Source organism: Stigmatopora argus, chromosome 6 (assembly GCF_051989625.1).
Source record: "Stigmatopora argus isolate UIUO_Sarg chromosome 6, RoL_Sarg_1.0, whole genome shotgun sequence".
Classification (NCBI taxonomy): domain Eukaryota; kingdom Metazoa; phylum Chordata; class Actinopteri; order Syngnathiformes; family Syngnathidae; genus Stigmatopora; species Stigmatopora argus.
This window is the reverse complement of record NC_135392.1, coordinates 14097624-14118772: the sequence shown is the minus strand read 5'-3', so window position 1 is coordinate 14118772 and position 21149 is coordinate 14097624. Positions and strand designations below refer to the sequence as shown.

The 21149-nt window shown below is 39.3% G+C and overlaps 1 protein-coding gene across 8 annotated transcripts in view; it reads right to left on the bottom strand.

Annotated features, from left to right (window-relative positions):
- Nucleotides 1-21149, bottom strand: part of LOC144075640 (uncharacterized) — a 31171-nt gene that overhangs the window by 3961 nt on the left and 6061 nt on the right. For 2 of the 8 annotated variants that reach the window (XM_077602915.1, XM_077602912.1), the window contains exons 2-19: nt 15913-16039; nt 15384-15551; nt 14491-14595; nt 12032-12074; nt 10962-11037; nt 10572-10790; nt 9987-10305; nt 9259-9356; nt 8657-8832; nt 8375-8583; nt 8122-8154; nt 6814-6963; nt 5758-5832; nt 4208-5563; nt 1895-1945; nt 886-1239; nt 494-625; nt 91-147 (exon numbers count right to left, since the gene is read on the bottom strand). In XM_077602915.1, coding sequence (XP_077459041.1) covers nt 91-147; nt 494-625; nt 886-1239; nt 1895-1945; nt 4208-5563; nt 5758-5832; nt 6814-6963; nt 8122-8154; nt 8375-8583; nt 8657-8832; nt 9259-9356; nt 9987-10305; nt 10572-10790; nt 10962-11037; nt 12032-12074; nt 14491-14595; nt 15384-15551; nt 15913-15951 — 3660 coding nt within the window. In that variant the 5' untranslated portion in view covers nt 15952-16039. The remainder of the gene's footprint in view (nt 1-90; nt 148-493; nt 626-885; nt 1240-1894; nt 1946-4207; nt 5564-5757; nt 5833-6813; nt 6964-8121; nt 8155-8374; nt 8584-8656; nt 8833-9258; nt 9357-9986; nt 10306-10571; nt 10791-10961; nt 11038-12031; nt 12075-14490; nt 14596-15383; nt 15552-15912; nt 16040-21149) is intronic. The other 6 variants (XM_077602918.1, XM_077602914.1, XM_077602919.1 and 3 more) reach the window with 6 other exon arrangements.

The following is a 21149-nucleotide window of genomic DNA, read 5'->3' as shown; positions in this document are numbered from 1 at the left end:
ACTTGTATCTCGAATTGCTCGTATGTCGGGGTGCTCGTATGTCGAGGTACCACTGTAGTTAGTTTTGATTTGTTTTTCTTGAACACTTACGGGAGAACCATTTTCTTTAAGGCTAACTGGAGGAGTATCGCGGGCGAAGGACAGCCTCTGAATGGAAGATACAAGTGTTATTAAGACATGTTATTATGTTAAAAAATATAAACATTTTTTTAAACATTTGTTAATAACATGGTATGTGCTAAAAGACGGAATGATAACAAGCTGTTGCTTGGATGTCTTTGCCAGCATATCCAGCAAATAGAATACGCAAAAATTCCAATTTAAGGACAAGGTAACGCTTACAGTTATTCATTCATACAAGTCTTCATTTCAAGGTGACTTTTTATTTTCTTTTAAATAGAGTTTGATTTCCTTTCATTGGGTTTGCAATATAACCTGGCCTGAACTTACTCAAAATGTACTTTTTCAATCTAATGCGGCAGTGATTACTTACCTGCTGTGTGACAGTCGTGACTGTTGTTTGAACTTCTTCTGACCCATTTGTGTGAGACTCTGGCTTGGAGTCGGACCTCTTGAACATCTGGGCCATAGTCACGGCGCTGGGATCTCTTCTTCCCACAGGGGGCTGACAAAAGAAAATATTAGAATCGTTTAACGTGAGAAATCTTTTTTTTACATGCAGAATTTGCTTCAGATAAATGGAAATGCAGCAGGGACCTGATAACTCATAGACGAAAAAAAGACATTGACTTAACAGGGAAAATGAGATTGTTTAAAATTGTGGAGGTGGGGATTATGGAATGTCCAAACTAATAACAAACTCAGGTGGGCAGGATGAATTCACAGGGCGATGTTGATGAAGGATGAACGCAATGATCCGGCTACCTCATGATACAGTCTCTCATCGGGAAGTTTATCCTCTAAGGGAGATTTATCCATTTGACCCATCAGCCGTGCAGAGTAGAAGCGAGATGTTTCCTCAAAGTCTTCCCGTCCCACCTCGGGTTGTTGTTCCCTCTCTCCCGAAGAGGGCACGCCTTCAGCGGCGTCCTCCACGCAGGAGTGCAGTTCGGTTAAAACGGTGAAGTCGACCTCTGCCTCGAGGCTGGATGTGGAGCTGACCGTCATACTGGAGCATTTGCGCTCAATGCCTAGAAGAGCCTCTTTCAGGCAGGCCACGGTATCCTGATCCTCCTCTGGGACTACAATCGTTTGTGGCCTCCTGTCATTGAGCTCCTTCTGGGAGGGGCACACATAGAAAGTTGCCACTCTAAGATTACATAGTGGGACTACAGACTGATGATGGGATGGATGTAATGGGCTTCAGTGCACGCTGCAATAGATAAGGCACTATGGGATGGTGAATGTGGTTTCAAAAGGAAGCCCCAACATGTACCCTATTACAACTAGAAAAACATTTTTGTTTTGTTTTAAATCTAGTTATTTAGAGAGAAAAAACATACCAGCTATTTTACCATGTCAAATGTTTGATATGTTATTTTTGGGGAAGTGAATTAGTGTATCATCCAAATCAAAGCTGCTACACATTGATCTTAAGCCAAGAGTATTTTGATGTGAATGTAAAAGTACTCTTATCTAAACTAAGTCCCTATTATGATGTATTTACTCCACATTTATCAGAAGGCTCAGTTAGACTGTTTTAGCATCAAAAAACCAAAACAAAAACGATATCTAAAAGTAAAATAACATCCTGGTGCCCCACAAAAAACCCACACATTCAACTGACGCAAAATAGTGTCAAGGACTATGATACATTTAAGTACTTTTTGCCTCAGAAAATGTGTCTGCTTTAGTTATTCCAAAAATGAGTGCCTGAAGGGATAGAGATGAAGGGAGGAACACGTGAGAATGAATTTGAATACAAATGAACAACCTTGGCATCAATAAATGGCTCATCATAAACAAAGGGAGCAGAGACGGGCTCCTACAGGTAAAAGCAGAAGAAATAGCACATTAGGACAAGATGAAGTGGAATTAAGTCCAAAAACATTCTATTACCCAGTGACTGGGCTCTAACTACACAAATTTACTAAAAACTAGAGGATGAACACAAAACAACTCTAACTAAAAATTACCAGAAATGTGCCTGCCCATGGTTTGACAAGAAGAGTTGTGTGAACTTAAAAATTATAATAATAATAGAGGAAAACATCATTAGCAGGTGTTGGCAGCAGACCAGATCTTTTTAATGTTTTAAGCCGCCCATTTCTCATTGATAGAATATAAAGACATAGTTGCAGTCCGTTAAAAGGTAAATGGAGCCTATACAATATTAAAACAATTGAGCTTAATCAGTTGGATCAGCCTCATTTTGATTATCGTTTTTCTTGGTTTTTCATCTTTTGCGGTTTTTGGCCTTTCGCGGATTTAATGGGTCACAGTGAACGACAGGGGATTACTGCGGACGTATTTTTTAATATTTAATGTAAAAATGCTCCGGTTGCCATCCTTTTACTATTAGATTACACTATCATTAATATTCCATCCACAAAGTAATGCAAACAAATCTGAAGCTTCAAAATATAGTGAGAATATACATAACCAATATACGCAGTAGAAAATAGAAAGCATGTGACTTGGCACACTGAAAAGTAGAAAAAATAATAATATCATGAAAAATTGTGGGAAATATTAAAGGCCGGGGAGGGGTCTCATAAAATAAACAGGATGTAAAGAGCACATTTTCGCATGGCCCGTGTAATGGCACTTTAGTCTGTTGTACAGTAATAGGACTGAGGTTACACGATGAAAAGCACACTACTTATTTTCATGATCCTGACTCAACCAGCGCTTGCACATGAACTTGTTTGCACACAGAGCCCATGCAACATCATTCCCATGCCTGCGTAAGAACTGGACTCATGAAAAGATGAGAAATGATGAAAGTTTTTAGGTCTATTCACTCCACATTCTTTTCATATCAGTGTCAAAGACATTGCACAGTCCTAATGATAGCTACAGTGGAATGAAAGCAGTAAATCGGAATGGCACAGAGTGATGTGTCTGGCGGTCCACTGCCTGCTGGGCTTTCACCAACAAGACGAACCTGTGAGCCAGCTTTTTATCAATGTGAGGTTAGAGAGAACAATAGATGAATACTCCCTTGAAGAATCAATTAATTATTTCATTTCGGTTGATCTTTTTTAAATGTCGTTGTTCGGTGAAAATTACTGGCATTCTTTTCACACCAGTGTCTGTAATTTAGGTGGATTGTTCTTAGTATATGGTGATTCTATTAATGCAAATTTCTTTGGTGGGAACACTACATAGCTCAAGATATTCAATTTGCTAATATAGACAGATTGTAAAGGGGGCCCCGTGGCCTAAGTAGTTAGTGCGTGAGCCTCACACCCTCACAGCTCTGGCGTCTTGGGTTCAAGTCCCAGTCGGTCCTGTGCGGAGTTTGCCCCTCGATCAGCCCCCACACTGACCGACTGGGATTTGAACCCAGGACAGCAGAGGTGTGAGGCTGACACCTAACCACTCGGGCCACAGAGCCTCCTTTACATTTTGTGTCGTGAGCATGCTACCACTTGAGCTAATTCCCCTTGTTAACATAAGAGCTTATAGCACCTGGTATTCCCAGGCAGTCTAACATCCAATTACAAACCAGGCCTGATCCCACTTAGCATCCCAGATCAGACAGGGTATTATGCCGTAAGACCAACTAGGACATCTGGAGATCTGATATTTTGAGTAGCACCTATAATTTTAGCGAAGCCAAACTTCTGCCTATTTTAGTGCACGTTTCATTGAGTTTGGCCCCCAAATACAGTATATTTCCCTAAGACAGCCTCAAAAAGATTCAACCATAGTGGCTTTTGGGGGGAATTCACTGTAGAACATTAAGGACAACAAGGGAATGACAGTAGAACTGCACTTATTGCAATGCCACTGTTGCTTAGAATCCTTTTACAGAAAGCACAAGTGTACACTAAAGATTTGCCAGCTAGGGTGCAGTAAATGATAGCATGAGACTTTGGTGGTGGATGTGTAGTCAGTATACTAGTAGTTGTTGTGCAACCATAATGAAAGAAAATCATCACTTGTTCTTCAAATTGAGTAAAGATGGATAACTGTCTGCTGCACTAAAAATGAAGAAAAAAACAAATGGCGTGCAAGTCTAAAGAAGCTCATGCGATGCTGTACTTAAACGGACTGAATAGCAGATGCCAAGCGGTGTTACCGAGTGTCTCTTCTTGACGGCTTGCTGGTTTGTCTCTCTGACAGCATTCCTGCTATTCCGCAGTATTAATCCTGATTCCCGAGCCTTCTTGGTTTTGACTGGTGGGGCTGGTGGCATCATTTTAGAATGAGGGGAGTTTTTGGAGGCAAACATCTGAGTTTCACAGGACCCTCGACTAGGATAAAAGCTGTCATCGGTTTGCTCCTGTTTAGTAATTTGCTCCAGATTGGTATCCAGTGATGGATGGAAGGTGGAGACATCAGTCCAGCTGGGGTCTGAGGATCCCTCTGGAGAGCCGACCGACCAGCGGTATTCTCTTCTTAAGACGCGTGTTTGCTCATCCTGCCCTGCTCTGTCCTTCTCATCCTTACATGCTGTGCTCTTTGATCTCTCTGGCTTTAGCGGAACAATCCTGGTGATCTCAGACTGATGGCTGCCCGAGAGCCGGTGAAGAGATGTCCTGTGACGTCGATCTCCCACTAAACTCTCAATATCCTCATCGCCGGAACTACTTATTTTTCTTTCGTGAGTTCTGACCTGTCGCAGTTTTACCTCGGCCAGCTCTTTATTGTCAATGAAGCCCTTTCCTCTTACTTTCACTGTGCACTCCGCTTTTCCACTTGCTAATGAACTTTCAGATTCTATCTTCCCAGGTCCATTGATTTCTGACTGCCCAACCCGGTTCATGCTTGGTTTGACTGCTTCTGCATTTTGAGTGGGAGCATCCTTGCTATTTCTAGCTGCCACCACCCCTTCCACTTTACTGTCTTCATAGCCCCCGAAAGGCTGATTGGATTCTACTTCTTTATCACCTTTTGCCATCACTAATTGATTATCATTTCCTGTTTCAGAATTGGTTTCTGTATTGTCCAAGTCTAGAAATTCAGTAGAATCACTTCCTCCTCCTTCCTCGACAAGCTCTGGAGACATTGCCAGGTTTAAATTCTGAGGTCGCTTCTTTTGGGTTCTCTGCTGCATTGATGTCAGGTGATCCAGATCGTCTTTTGTTTCAGAGTTTGGAGCTGCCGATTGTTTGCTCTGAATTTGATCTCCACACGAATCTGCATTTGCCGATAATTGAATCTGAAAACGACCTTTGTTCATGGGCCACTGCTCGTAGCATGCAGCTTCCTCTCTGGGTGATTTTGTTGATGGAAATTCATCAATATGACTTTTCATTTCTTCTCTGTCAGACTCCATTACATCGATATGCATTATCTTGGAAACATTTATCTCCTTTTCCTGCTTGTTTCTGTCCCAAGATGAATCAAATGTGGGAGACTTATTTTCTTTCGCTTTCCATTCATGGTCTTGATAACTTTCTGGGTATTCAATCAATACCCAATCCTCAGAGCCCTACGTTGGTATAGATTAAACAAAGTTAGATCAAAGAAATATACTGACAAATAGTCCGTCGTGGATGATCGATGAAAGTTTTAGTGTTTTGGATTCAAGAGATTTTACTCTCATAATAGAATGAGCTCAGCAAACTACACATGGTATGAAGGATTTCACATCATCACATAGAGAAAAATTGAGAGACATTCAACCTCAGGTGAAGTGGTGACATTCTTCTGGATGAACCCTTCAACAGACAGGCTGTTAACAGGGTCTTTTGCCACCAACTGGCCAACAAGAGGAAAGTTGAAAGGGAAGGAAGAACAGACATTAGTCCTCTAACTAAATAAAACGACAAAAGGAACCTGTCTCCTGAAAAAGAAACAAACAACTTGAACATGCAATTCCATGTTGGAAACCCAAAGCAAAATGATTGGCCAATGACTAAAAACAAACCAACCCAGATGTGTGAATTCCACCAAGTTTGTTAGCCACTCTTTGACTCATTCAAGGGAACATTACGTGTCCCTTCAAACCAGAATAACAAGTCAGTTAGATGATTACCCTGTTATGCTCCAGTGTTTGATGATTCACACACATAATCAATTCCCTGCCTGAAAGCAGTTTTTTCAGAGGCCCAACCAAAACAAGCTTTATAAAAAGAGGGAACAAGGGGATGACAATACCTTCGGAAATGTATTTGTGATAAAATGGTGCTGGGGTCCTGTAAAGTAATAATTTCATTTGCAAGGACCCGAATCCACAACAGTACACCTACCATCTGAAAATCTATTTTTTGTGATGCCTGTTAGATAATCACATGTCAGGTTAGCTCACCCGCAGCATAATTCTGAGATTTAGGGGTCAATCTCTAGGACTTCCTAAGTGGAATTTGCTGCGTGTCAGCATTGGGTTTCTTTGGGTGCTCACAAAACCATGCAGCGTAAGATAATTAAACACTTCAAGTTTTCCTTAACTATGCGTAATTATTATGTGTAAAAAATAAAAATAAAAAAAGTTAGAAGGAAGAGACTTATGAGAGTAAGTAACACGGAACTTGCATATGTCAACATTAAAAATGTGAAAACTATTCGAAAGACGTACTTGCTAATGAATTGGATTATTTAACGAAAGAGTGATAATGACAGAAATATAAATCAACCTTGATGAAATGGAAAGGACCAAAGTTGACTGGATTTGAAATATTACAGCGGTCAACATTAGGTTTCAAAAATTCTATTCCCCTCCCGCCCAGGGCTTCAACTTACAGCCTTTTTCTCTGGTGTGCTAGGTGGCGATGATGCCGACAGACGCTTCTCACGGCCCATCAACTTGCTGTTGGGTTCCCTCAGGGCTCTCTTCAGCTCATTGATACTGGCCTGGTGCTTCAGCAAGACATCTTGTGTCTTATCGAGAAACTGAAAAGCAACGTGTGAATGGAGAAAGCCAAAAGAATAGAGAAACAAGCATACATTAGAATGAATCTTATGAAAACACACACTGAGAGCCCACAATTGCCTGTTTTACACATTAACCAGAAAAGCAGCTATTTCAGTGCCTGTAGTTTTTGCCATTGTTTTGGTATCTGAGAATAGTACGTGAACTTAGCTCAATGCTGAGAGTGTGAAAAGTAGAGTGAATTCTGAGTTGAATATTGAATGTATTTTCATCATGGAGGCAGCACTCTGTCGCAATCCATCCAATTACGCTTCCATGTGTCTGGCATCAAATGGGTTTATTGACAAATATAGCTGAAAATCATGTCTGAAGCTGAAGATTCCAAACAAATTAAAGTACAAGTTGAACAAGTAAGATGGTTCTCACAATGTCTGATCATTTCTGATCATTTAGGTGTGCAGCAAATCATCATCCCACAAATATGATTGGCCACTAAAGGTGTTGATAGTCTCCCTGTATGTGAGAGCGATATTTCCCTCATCTTAAACTGATGACAAATCGCCGAGGTGAATGCATGCAAAACTGAATGAGATATGGCTAAAGACTATACAATGCAGAAAGAGAGCATCACAAAAACAGAAAGGGTTGAAGTAATGATACATTCTGTTTGTGCTTATGAGTGAAATACCAGGGAATTTGAAAGTAAACTCTCAACAAGCAGACAAGCAGACCCAAAAAGCTAAGTTAGACCACTTGTCATATTTTTATGTAAAATGGAAAAATGACCTTCTCCAGGCTATCAGACACTGAATGCAGAGAAATTCTGCTAGCCTTTCAGCTGTCAATAAAATGTATGTATATGGCTCAAACAATAGGTATAATAACCCAAACAGTGAAATATGCATCATTGCATGTAGTAAAATATCAAATTCACCTTTAGTGAAGCTGTATTTTTTCAGGTTGTAGGCATGCCTTTATGGCTCAAGGGCCAATTATTATGTATTGAGCTAACAGAAATTATACAAATTAGAAACCTTATGGCACTCCAATGAGGACAATTTATATGGAAGATGGTCCAATGGGCAGAATGGAAAGAGACAGGGGGGGCCAATTTGTTGCAAAAGGCCCTTGATGAGTTACAAGCAGACAGACATAAACTAAATAACCAGGTTATATACCTCCCGTTTGTCAACTGGTGACCCAGCGTCCTCCTTTTGGTCAGCAAAAGCAAAACATAAAAACTATTGTTAGAAACTGAAAATGTAACCTGATTTTTAATTTTCACCACTAGATAACCAACCTATAGCGTTACATTCAGTAAAACTAGCATTAACATTGCATATTGTTATGTTGACTTGAAGTCAACATGCCTAAGTAGTGCCTGGTAATCTCCTGATAATTCACAAAAGATCAAAAGGATCGCAGTATTACCATAATTTCTTTCTTCTTGCTTGGAGAGACATTTCCATCATCGCCTTCTTCCTGCTCCAGATCTTCCTCGTCTTGTTCCAAACTGGGCTCCAGTTCAGTTTCCTGCTCATCCACGGAAGGGCTGTGGAGATGACGTTGTTCACTATTGCTGTGATGGAAGAGGCCATCGCGATTCTCACACATAGCTGACAAGGGCCGGGAGAACTCTGCTGGTTCAAAAAAAAATCTTAATGACCTCAACGAGATAAACCTTGCACAAAGCACATTGAATGATATTCTCACCTCCATCTAAACTTCGGGAGAGCAGGTGCCTCTTGCTAGTGGACCGCTCAAAGTGAGGAGCCGGTCGATCAATTAGAGCACTGGCCTGCCTTGTTTGAGCCTGTGTTCTCCCACTGTATCGAAACTTTGAGCCCATCACTAAGAAACCCTTGGGAGGAGGCTCTGGAGAAACTAACCTGTGAATGCAAATTTGTTATATCAGATTTTTTTGTGCTCACAAAAAGTCCACTGATCAAAGGTATTGTACTGAAGCAGGAAATCAAGTAGTTTCCCAAAGACAAATTAAAAAACTATATCAATTCCTAGGCCAAGCCATTGTAATATTTTCCTCTGTGGTTTAGAGCAGTCATTGAGCAGTAGCTAAAAACTCATAATGTTAAATTTTTTTGGTTGCTGTACATCTTTATCTTACTCATCTAGTGTATATCTCATCTCATGCTTGAATTTGTTAAATTTATTACTGATATTATTATTACCATTACTGGTACTTGATGAACCTGTAAAATGACTTGTGTATTGTTGGTGAAACGAAATGAAAGAACTCTACACACACGAGTGTTTTGTTTAGCTTAACAATGGTCCAAGATAAAATCAATACCTACCGGAAGAAGGTGTGGTGCTCAATGCAGACTTTCCATAGCCTTTTAGCAGCTCTGTGGTTAGGAAGCTTAAAACCAATAGTGCTTTCAAACTGCTCATACTGTGGAGAGAACCCAAAAAAATATGAGTGTAAATGGAATATTTCAGTTGTACTCAATTTGTGTGTTGTTTTTAATTTGGTGTTCTCATCTGAGTTTACAAAGTTAATTGAAAGTGAAATTAGAAAAATCGTCAATTAAAGGTTCAATAAAATTGCTTTTATAGCATTTAGCAGTTTATATTGCCTTCTGCTACATTACAAGAATACAAATATTAAAAACATCCCAAATTTAGAAATTGAGAGAGGTTTTCATGGCTGCAGCTGCAGCAACTCTCTTGAAGAGGCTCTTTATTTGGCCAAATCACAGGCTCACTGTGTGTCTGTCGCTTGACTGGGCCTGCTGTTTGTAACCTAACGCAGTGATTTTCAGGATGGAAGATAACCGGTGGAACTGTCCTTCATACTACCTCTATCTATCCATCTATTTGTCCTACTCTCTCTACATCCATCCATCCGAAAATTTTAAAAATAATTTGCCACGCATGTAGCCTGTAAGCCAAAGTGTGTTTGGCACCTCTGCTCTAAAACAAACAAACAAAAAAAGACTATATTGGACCACTGCTTTTGGATACTGTTAATTTGCCTTTTGTTATATTACCAAATCTAATTATTTTTCGGCAGGTGGCATACCTCTCCAGGTCTTATCTTAATATAAAAGTTGCTCCTTTTGTAGGAGATCTTAAGGATTTTTGGCCAAGCAAAGCGATTGATCCTCAGCCTGTCACGGTATACCAACAGGCCATTAGCACAGACACCCAGCATTATGTCAATCCCCTCCGAATCCTGCATGGTGACAGAGTCAGCAAACAAATTAGTCATGAATGGCTGAAAATTTCCTCTTTTTAAATCCATTCTGCCAACCTTAGCGTGATGCAGATCAACCCCATACATGGACAACTTCTTGGCATTCTCCAAAAAGTTAATTTCTGCCTCTGCTGGAGTCATACCCCTGTGGGTAGAAAAATCTGTAATCAACATCAACAGGCATGTTCACAGTGTTATTTTTTTCAATCCCTTATGTTGCACAACTTGAGCAGAAAAATGGATTAGAATTTAGCATTCAAACCCTGGCTATCTCTGTGGGTGGGAATAGGCTTGCAAATGACAAATGATTCACACTGTTGACATTTCATGCAAGTGCAAAACTCATCATAAGAATCTATAGTGCGATACTAGATTGATGTGAGATTTGAAGAACAGTGTGTCGAGTTGTACTTGTAATTTCGATGGAGCTCCATCACTCTTTCTTCCAGTTCCCGAGTCTGATTGGGAGCAAAATGGAAATCGCTGACATAGTCCAAGGAATGCTCATCATGATCATAGTCGCCGAGCTCCGCTTGGACTGTGTAGGATCCCAGGAGAGCATATGTGACAAACGAGCACGGCAGTCGACCTGACAGCATGTCATCCCTCAGCTGGAGACACAGGTAGTATCTGTCAGATGAGAAAAGGGTGAGAAAAGAGGACTTTGGCAGTCACAAGGCCGAGGAAAGGCAAGCTCTGGCGTGTATTAAGTGCGGTAAACCATCACCTAGTAGAAGCAATCCAGTTCTAATCCTTAACTATTTGCAATTCTACTTTAATAGAGCATATTTAAAAGACTACCTGGTAATATCCTCAGTGAGCTGGGAGGGGTCTGGAGGGTAGAATTTGACAGCAAAGGCAAAGTCCCATGGACTGTCTGCAGAGAAAATGAGAGCCGAAAGATCATTGCTGTCATGTCTGTCCTAGGAAGAAATAAAGAATGTACACTCTCCTGACACTTCAGGCACACCTGCATAATATGATTAATTTCTCTACAAGCACCGAAATTCAACCTCTCCCTGACAAAGAAGATTACTTGGCATATAGGGAAAATGCTTTTACCGAAGCTGTTCGTTCCAACTACTATCGTTGTCAATATCTGCAAGTGCCTTGCATACATATCAGCATTTACCATGAGTAGAATCTTTATCCAATAACTGGAGGAACACATAATGATTAGTTTTTCCTCTTCAAGGTTTGTGAAAAGCACACAGACAAATGCAGATTCCTGTAAAAGTTTTGAATTTCAACATTATATGTATTTGATGGATGGCAGTACATAAGAAAAACCAAAGTTGTACCTTAATGTATTAGTGAAATCTTACTTGTTTTCCCCTTTGTCAAGACACTCTGTCCATTCAGCATTTTTGGCCTTAGCCAGGTAAAAATTGCATTTACATTAATAAGTAATGCATCTACACTGACTGATCTTTGCTGTGAGTGAGTGCTTGAGGAGAATGTTGAAATGGAAAACATTGGAGAAAGAAATGTAACAGGAAGCAGCAGCAGCCAAAGAAGTGAAGATAATTATAATCATTTCAAAAAGCATTTGGAGGATGAAAAATGGAGAAAGAAAAAGGAAGTATGAACAGCTTTGATTTGCTACCAATCACTGGGAATAAGAGTTTTGACAAAAATGCCACTAGTAAATAACTTAAATTTGAATGGTGCATGTATTATTTTTACAAGTATAACGACTGAAAAATATTTGATAATATTTCATTTAGATCTTTAATTAGATGTGATTGTATAGTATGCCTAAATTTTGAGACTGCTGAGGATAAATGAAACCTTTTGCAAAGAAATTATGTATCCCATTTGACTAAAATAGTAAAACAATATTATCCTGACTTCCTGGATTAGATACTCACTACGCATCTGTTTCTTGATCTCTTTGGAGGGGTCCAACCAATTCTGGAAGAAAGAAGGCAGGATTCATGCAGGGCAGATAAGATATGCAATTACAAACACTGGTGACACATTTCACTTTAATTGCAACTGGTGTCCCTAATGAAAGCCTTTCCATATGTTTGAATAAAGACAGAGGCTCCCCTGTTGAGCTGTTAAATGTGCAGAGAGGAAATCTAATGAAAGCATCTGTTTCAGCAAAATGAATTATTTTTACCCCGATGATCTTAGCGTGTTTGATAACGCAGTGAGCTAAATTGTGAGCAGTGGCATGATTCATCATGTTGTTGCGAGAAGAGTTCCTCGAGGCCTATTGACCAAATGAAATCATGCTCCACTCATAAACAGCAAAATAAACAGTGAATGTGTATTTAGCACACAGCCATGAGTAAACCTGAATATATGGTTATGATCCTCTGTTGATGCAGCCCCTGCCTTTGTATTCTAACTTGTGTTAAAATTTGCATCTATTCCCCAAAAATATCAGTAAATGCCAAACGGATTGATTAAAGGGCCCAATGTGCTATTTGTGCTCCTATTTTTTTCCCCATTTGTCAGTTTGCGCCAATTTTGCTAGAATGTTTTAAGGCTAGTATGCTAGTATGCTAAACATCTTAGGAGGCTCTAGGCAAGGAAGATGATCTTTAAAACCCACTCAGGGACCATGCGGTAATCTAAGTCTCAGTCTGCAGAAGGTCCCCACCTTGTGGACTTCCTGTGTGGCTCCAGTTTTTTTTACCTAGGTCTACAATGTCTTGTGTGTCTTGTGTCTCTGTCTTGCTACTGCAACCAATAAATTTCTCGAATACGGGATGAAATAAAGTTTGAACCTAACCTAACCTAAAAATGAGCCTCAAGTGAAATTAGCATGTACCTATTTAATCCAATTTACCAACTGAGCATAGTTGTTCACGTAACATGGAGTCATGATCGTTTACATTCTAGAAGCATGGTCTTGATGCTTTATGATCCTCTCAGTTTTAAATGTTTTGTTGGATTCAGTATAATTCGGAAGTAAATTATTCAGAGATCAACCAGCTCAAGCGACTAAAGATGGAAATTAGTATTATTATCATTAAATAAAGCAAACTCAAACAGATTTTTTCTATGCGGCCCCAAACCCTAATTTCACTCACTATTTGCATCTGAAATTTAATTGAGTGTCTAGGGATTTCTTTATACAGAGACAATCTGGCAAGAAATATAAACATGAAAAAGATTTAGATGACAATATTTTTAAATGTTTATTCATCTGCTCAGATAAGATTGATCTTTATGCTACATAAGAGTGTTTGTAAATTATATATAACAGGAAAGGAGCACATAAATTCAATTTATATAATATATTAATAAGATACTTTATCGATACTTTACTAAGATGGTGGCCATTATTAGGATGAAATATTAAAAGCTAGTTAAGTGTAGATTTACTTTACTGTGAAAATCCTTTATATCAAGATCATCATCCCATATGTAACAAGTAAGCTGTAAAGAAGACGTCACAGAAGAAGTACTCCACATTTAACAGGAACTTGGTCTTGTCATGTTTTTTTTCTGACAGTAAAAAGGAAGGCTCATCCTCTGGGGCCTGTTGTGCAATCACAAAGTTGCCTTTGAAGAGAACAACGTCTGTCAAACAACATGAACAGACAGTGAGGCCCCCTCAGCTCACTGCAGTGACAATTATGTAATTTTATGATAATAAGACAGCCGTGAGCACGCCTAGTTACCCACATTGCTCTAAATCAGCCACAGAGCTAAAGAATTGGCAAATGTTCACATAGTTGAAGGGTGGAGAAACGCATGCATTTCTTTCAAATCAATTCAAAATCATTTTTCCATTCACCGATCCAACATTTTGCCAATGCTGTTGCACCAAATATTGAGACTACAGCTGTCTTAACAATTTAGACATAAACTTGCTTGGCTTTACATGTTAGAACATCTCCAAACAACATTCTTTTACCCCAAAGTGATGTTAAGTCTTTTAGTTGAAACTAAAAAAAGCAACAACAGAATTATTTTCATGTTTATGCATTGACCATAATAATTGATGATTTTAGTGGCCCTGATAAATTATCTTGGTTACATTGTCACATTACTGTCCTTAGTTACAGCTGATCACTCAGCCATGAAATAATTTGATTCATTCTCCCAATAAAAAAAGATTTACTTGCAAAATTAGTTCATTCATTTTCAATGAATCCTCACCAAACAGATGAATCATGAAGCGAATGAATCATTGTCATTCCTACTCAAAGCATAGATTTAAAGGGAACACATGATATCTGGCAAAGCTTTTTTTCCATTCACCTCTAATGCAGTGGTAACATACGAACAAGTGAGAGGAATACTGATTGGTTTCTTGATATTTATGCATTCAAATCAGTCACTACAGTATTGTGGTGAGCAATTCTCTGACCTTTTGGGTGTCTGTGTCTGCAAAGGTAACGCCAAAATAGTCCTTCTCCAGCAAGTTGAGGTGTTCGCACACCATGTCTACCAAGGCCTGTCCTCTGCAGTGTTTCTGCAATGACAAAAGGCACAGGTGTTTTTCAAATGTCAGCAAAAACAGATGTTATTTCTCTATTATGTTAAGATGGGCAGCACAGCAGAGTAGTTCAAGTGTGCAATGTGTTGCAGCTCAATCGGCTATCAGCCTTTGTGCTTCAGTCAAAACGCACAAGGTCAAAAAGGGAAGGGATACTGCAAACATATTTCAGTAGCTTAGAAAACCAGCATACAGTACAGCCTCCAAATGAAAATCTAGTGATGAGAGGGTGCTGAAGGAGCTACAGTAGATGCCTCCTTAGTTGAATGCCAGTAGTGTTTGACATACACTATTGTAGTTAATGTGAGGATTATTAAATTTAGCTAGAAGAGGAGTTGTGTTGAATGTAATTGTTTCTAAAATACAACATGTTGCTAAATAGTGTGATATAATGGCAGCATGATATCCAGCATGTGACCTGCTGTTCTAATATTGGTAGAAACAGCTCATTATAAACAGTCTAAACCAGAATTCACTTGGATGTCTTCTTACGGATATGTTGTGCATGGTTTCATCTTCCTTTCATGTCACTTCACGCTGCTGAAGGAAAACAACAGATGTACTATGTGTGGAAAGACTTTAAGTGTGTGTTAATGCACATCTCCTCCATCCACCCAATGTTGTTTGTGCTGCATATATAATTGTAAACTACCCACAGAAACTGATAACAGGAAGAGGGGGAAAAATCATTTTCAGAGGTGAAACAAAAAGTGTGAAGACTAAGTATTTTATGTTTTAACAAATATTTGGACTTTAACGCGTACCTCAATTTCTCCTTTGTAATCCGACATATCCAGAAGTTCCACTTTAAACGGTGTTACTTTATGTCTTTTGGAGCTTTTCTGTGGTGATTTGAGGTTTTCATTTGGGGATATCTTCTCAGATGTGTCATCGTTCTCTTTCTGTTCATCCAGAAACTTGGAATTCTGTTCCTTTACCAGAGAAGTAATTAGATAACGTTAGTCTAACAACACTATAATAATACAACATTATATGTTGAATTATTAATATAATAGTGTAAAATAAGAACAAGATCAAGCATAACAAGTCCATCCATGTTATGTGACATAAACCTGTCAATAAAGAAACCCACAATAAGTTATCTTTATTAGCAACTGAAATGGGCATTCTTGTATGACTCCAGAGTATTATGAAAAATTAGCAACCAAAAAATTGGCAACCGATTCAGGGTCTCCCACGCCTCTGGCCCGGAGACAGCTGGGATAAGCTCCACCCCCCCGTGACCCTAATGAGGATAAAGCGGTTCAGAAAATGAGATGAGGACAATTCTACCTGTTTGGGCATTTTGCCATCCAGGCTCGGCTCATGCATGTCGGCCACTGCCCCCTGCTGTCTTGGAGGACTACTGGCTTGTCTTGGCCACACAGCACACACCTCCGTCACTTGAGCAAAAACACACCTGAAACGAAACATGAATAGCAAATATATACTACCTTGATGCAATGAAAATAGTCATTTTTTAACAAATCGTGAAAAAAGTGAGTGCATTTGCTAAGTACTTTCTGCTGTCAAGCGTGTGAAAGCCATGAATGGATATTGTGACAGTAATGGTTTTGAGAGGAGGGGGGAGGGGGGGGGGGTCAAAGACAGGGTTTCTGTTCTGTTGTAAAATCTGATGTCAAGTATGTGCAAACTATGAATGAATTAATGAATGACAGCATGACACTTAGCACTGCCAAGCTTCTCTCACATACTACATGAAATGTTAATCTTCTACTGAAAAGCTCTTCAAGATCCAAGTGTATGTTTTTGGAAACTGCCATGAATTGCTTTTTGGGGTTATGTAAGAAAATACTGTCATGGGCATGTGTGGTATTCAGGAATAAATACTGAAAACATTGACAGCTTAAAAATGGTCTTTAACTTGTAATTACAGGTCTTCACACAAATAATTGTATCCCCCTTGAGTCTCAGCTACTCAGTAGTGTTTAGAAAATGCATTTGAGACAATGTCTCATTAGTGGGAGGATAAAGAAGGATCCATGCAGAGAAGTTGTACTCAGAGCATACAAAGACACATCCGGTGATGTAAATTTCAAAGCCAATGCTAGTTTTCCTCTTATTATGGTGCTCCTCAGACATATTCCAGTTGACTAAGGCTATGTAGCAGTTGCACCCATGACTAGTAAATACAACCCTTGTGGGATATTCAATTTAGATATAGGTATAAATGATGAAACATAGTATTTTTCTTTTTCAGCTCTATTTGAGGATGGTATAATGGAGTCTTCTAAAATGCTTTTTTTCAGGAAAAGACTGCAGAGGGTGATCAACGCAGCCCAAAATATCATCAACTGCCCCCTACGCACCCTGTCCAGCATCTACGAATCCCGGTGCCTTAGAAGAATTATAAAAGACAATACACATCCCGGTTTCCTCTGGAAAGCGCTACAGAGCTATAACTGACAAGACAAACAGACTCAAGGACAGTTTCTTCCCAAGAGCATTCACCATACTCAACTCGAGTTCTGCACCTAGGACCTAATCATGACTATAGTTATACTATTTATTTATTATGTTGACCACTTATTTATCTATTTCTTTTTCGTGATTATTTATTCATCATTACGATTTAGTGATTATTTATTTATCATTACTATATATTGATTTTCCCTGTGTTTGCTTGTTTGTTGTTGCATCCATAGACGAGTGGTGCAACTAGGTGCTGAACATCTCCAAAACCATATAACTCATCCTGGACTTCAGAAAGGAACAAGCCCGCTCGGCTCTGCCGACCTCTCTTGGACTACTTATTAATTTATTTCTTATTTATTGATTATTTCTTTATCTCTACTATATATTTATTTTCTATGTGTCTGCTTGTTTGTTGTTGCGTCCATGGACTCAGCGAGTGGTGAAACTTGGCGCTGAACGTCCCGCAGACGGAAAGAGCCCGCTTCACTCTGCTGACCTCCCTTGGACTACTTATTTATTCATGTCTTATTTATTTGTCTGTCTTTGTTATTTGTGCACTATGTGGTGAAAGCTTTAAATCTCATTATACTTTATATAATATTATACTATAAAGACAATAAAAGCATTCAATTCAAATCAATTCAATTCAATATCTTTACACGAGGGACATGCGTCGGGAAAGACAGAGCAAAGCTGTTCTTGTAAGCAGCCTCTCGCATGCTCGACCACATCGAGAACTATCTGGTAACCTCGTATCTCAAATTTGTCTCACATCTCAAAGCAGAAATTGGCTCGGAATTTTTCACATATCTCAACTGTCTCGTATGTTGGGACACTCGTATGTCAAGGTATTATTGTAGTTACCGGGTACAACATCAGGGGAAGGCAGAGAGAAAAGAAAAAGTACAGAGTGACTTAGCCATCCTCTCTACAGTTAGATTGGCTCATCTGTGTTGTATGTGGTCCTCTACGCCTTGCTCATAAAGATCTAGAAATCTTCGGGAGGAATCATGGGCTGCCTCTGAGCAGAAATTAATTAAGCAAACATGAAGGCATCTAATTGATCCTAAATAAAAGCAAGTCATTTAATGAAGTCCTGGATTTAGCTGACCTTAGGGGTATTGTGAGTTTTACAGTGTTTTTGTAATTACATGCCATACAAGTGAGGGCTCGTTAATAATCTTGGTGTCTGCTTGATTTGTTGAAATGACTCGTTAGAACCTTAGAAAACCAGAGTGCAACCCAGCATTTGAAGAAATAGGATCTAAAATAATGAGAATATAATAGAATTTGACAGATCATATATTTGGCCTAACCTTTTTTAGCTCATCTGATTTTAGCACTGAGTTACTCTATTGCTAAATAAAGAATATATGGTGACATTGTGTTAGTGTCAAAGCACAAGCTGATTCCCTTCTTTTTGACACTTTTTTCCCGAAATACAGTGTTTAGACTCTCACATTCTTATCACATTTTGTCCCTCTTCCCCACTGAGTTTCTCTGCCTGTCTTTCCACACAGTGAGATGATCAGGTGTGAGGGGAAAAATACTTTGTGCTGTACTGTGCTGTTACCATGGCAACGAATTCTTTGAGCTAAGCCAGTGCTCTTCCACATGCATACATGCATACTCCTTAAAGCCCTCTGTTTCTTATTTCTTAGACTATTGCGTACCTCTTAACGAAATTGGAGAGAGATGAAAGAATTGGAAAACCTGAGTCGATTCTAAACATGTGCCCAAGGTTGCAATGTCCTTCACTTAATGGTGAACAATTAATATATTACTAATAGTACATACATAGACCGTACAGCACATTGTGTAGCACCTTGTCAGATTTTAGGTGGCCAACAGAACTATTACTATTGCATTATATATAGCTAGATGTCAATGCAACAATTCGATTCGATACTTCTTGCGTGACTGACACTGATTTAGTCAGAAAATGTCATAAATCAACTCATTGTGAAAGCAATGAAAACAAATGTGAACACCTTTCATGAAAAATAGTACGCAAATAGAAATGCTCGAATGTAGTAGTTTGAAATGTTGTATCATAATACCCTTCTATTCATTAAAAAAACATTAATACATCCCGAGATCCACATAGCAACCAATGTGCTTATCTGCCCTACAAAGGACACAGCCAACACTCAATTGGGGCTATTCATATAACCGTCGCCACAAATATCATAATTCTATTTCTATTTGCCCTTAGTAGTCATATCGGACACTATAAATCAACCAGTAAACGGTTGATAGCATAAACCCTGAAAGACAAACCATTTCTTCTCTCGTCCCCCTACTGTTACAGTTACGCTTATTTACTGTTTTATGTCCAGACATTGGTATAGATCAGCTGAAAAAACAGAGGGAGTCACACTGTAATTACCCATGGGCAGCAGTACCATATTTTTACACATGATTAATTCAATACTAGAACAGAACAAAATCCATTTTGTGGATGATTTTTTTCTAGCTAAATCTAGTGAATAACCTATTTAACACTAGATTAAGCTCAAGAAAACCCCTAGATAAATAACAGCGACTTAGACGAGAAGAAACTACACTCAAATCCTTCCACTTTCACCTTCTATCTTCCCGAAGTAACAGTTATTCATTCAATTGTTTTCCGTACGGGTTGTCCTCACAAGGGTCGCAGGGGGTGCTGGAACCTATCCTAGCTATAACTACGGGCACCAGGCAAGGGACACCCTAAATTGGTAGCAGCCAATTGCTGGGCACAAAAAGATAGACAGACACTTCCCAAAGTAACAATTAAAGCCAAAAGATTACATCTTGGTTCTTGACTGCTAGCAAGAAACACTGAACCAAACTTGGCCATTGGACAGATCCAAATCAGCTGGGCCAAATAGTTGCAAGACATGGTAAACTACAGTGCCAGACAGCCACCAAGCAAAGAGGAATCAGCCCAGGGCATTTTCAAGAGGGTGTGAGTTTGCTTGTTACACACTCTCGGTTGAATCTTGTTCACAGTCAAAAGAGAACTGTGGACACAGCAGAATGTGTTTGCAAAGGTCTGTTGCTTTTCTATGCCAGTGTGCGGCTATATAAGATGCCTCCACGTTCATGCAAAATACCACAGCGCTACGATGGTATTGCATATCACCAACTGAACTGAGCCACGAGCATAAGATTGGTCTTCCAACCGTGCCTTAAGCATCACCCTGAGTCATTGTCATGGCCTATTTGGAGCTTGATGCCTGGCATCCGTGGGGGAAAGTGGCACCTGGCTACAGCATATGGCATGGAAAATGAACAAGAACCTGTCATATACAAGAGAATGGAGTTAAAAAAAATGTAAATAAGAAGAAAACAAAGAGGCTTCGCTGATAGACATCCCCCTATAATATCATATCACCTCAACCAGGCCCTTACAAATACACTAAAGACTTCTTGTTTTACATTATCAAAACAATACTACTCATGATAAAATACCAGTGAGACGTGAGGAGACTTTATCTCGTTGTTTCTCTGCATTTCGGAATACTAATTAGTTACCTGCAAACAGCTCTCTTTCTGGATGCAGATAATGCAAGACACTGTAGATCTCGACTAGCACTGCACTGCAGCAGCAGTAATCACAGAGGAAGCAGTCTTGTAATAATTACAAAATCTGAGGCTAGGGCCAGTTCTAAAAGCTAATTAGGTTATTGAGATCTTAAAGATATTCACTGTAGTGGGAATTGGCAGATCTGTCATCAAATTGTATAATACTAGTAGATGTGAATGCAAACTAGTGTGGGCATCCAGTAAGAGACATCTTGATTTAAAAAAAGGGGTCTGTTTAGCACAGCTCTCTTAACGTGTTCACTGCTTGCTTTAGGGGGAGCTCACATCTGCTTCTGATGTCTTTCATGGTGAAGAAATATTGCTTTGAGATTTTTCTCAATATCGCCTCAGAACCTCTGGCAAAACAAGTGTTGTAAGTAAGGGCAGGCACGAGTGCATCCCTCTTAAGATACACCTCATTCCTTTATGCTATTCAAGTCTTGGAACTAAGTAAAACACAATAAATAAAGCTTGTTTGTTATCATTGTTATCATTAAAATCATTATTTGGTTTCAAGTATGTTT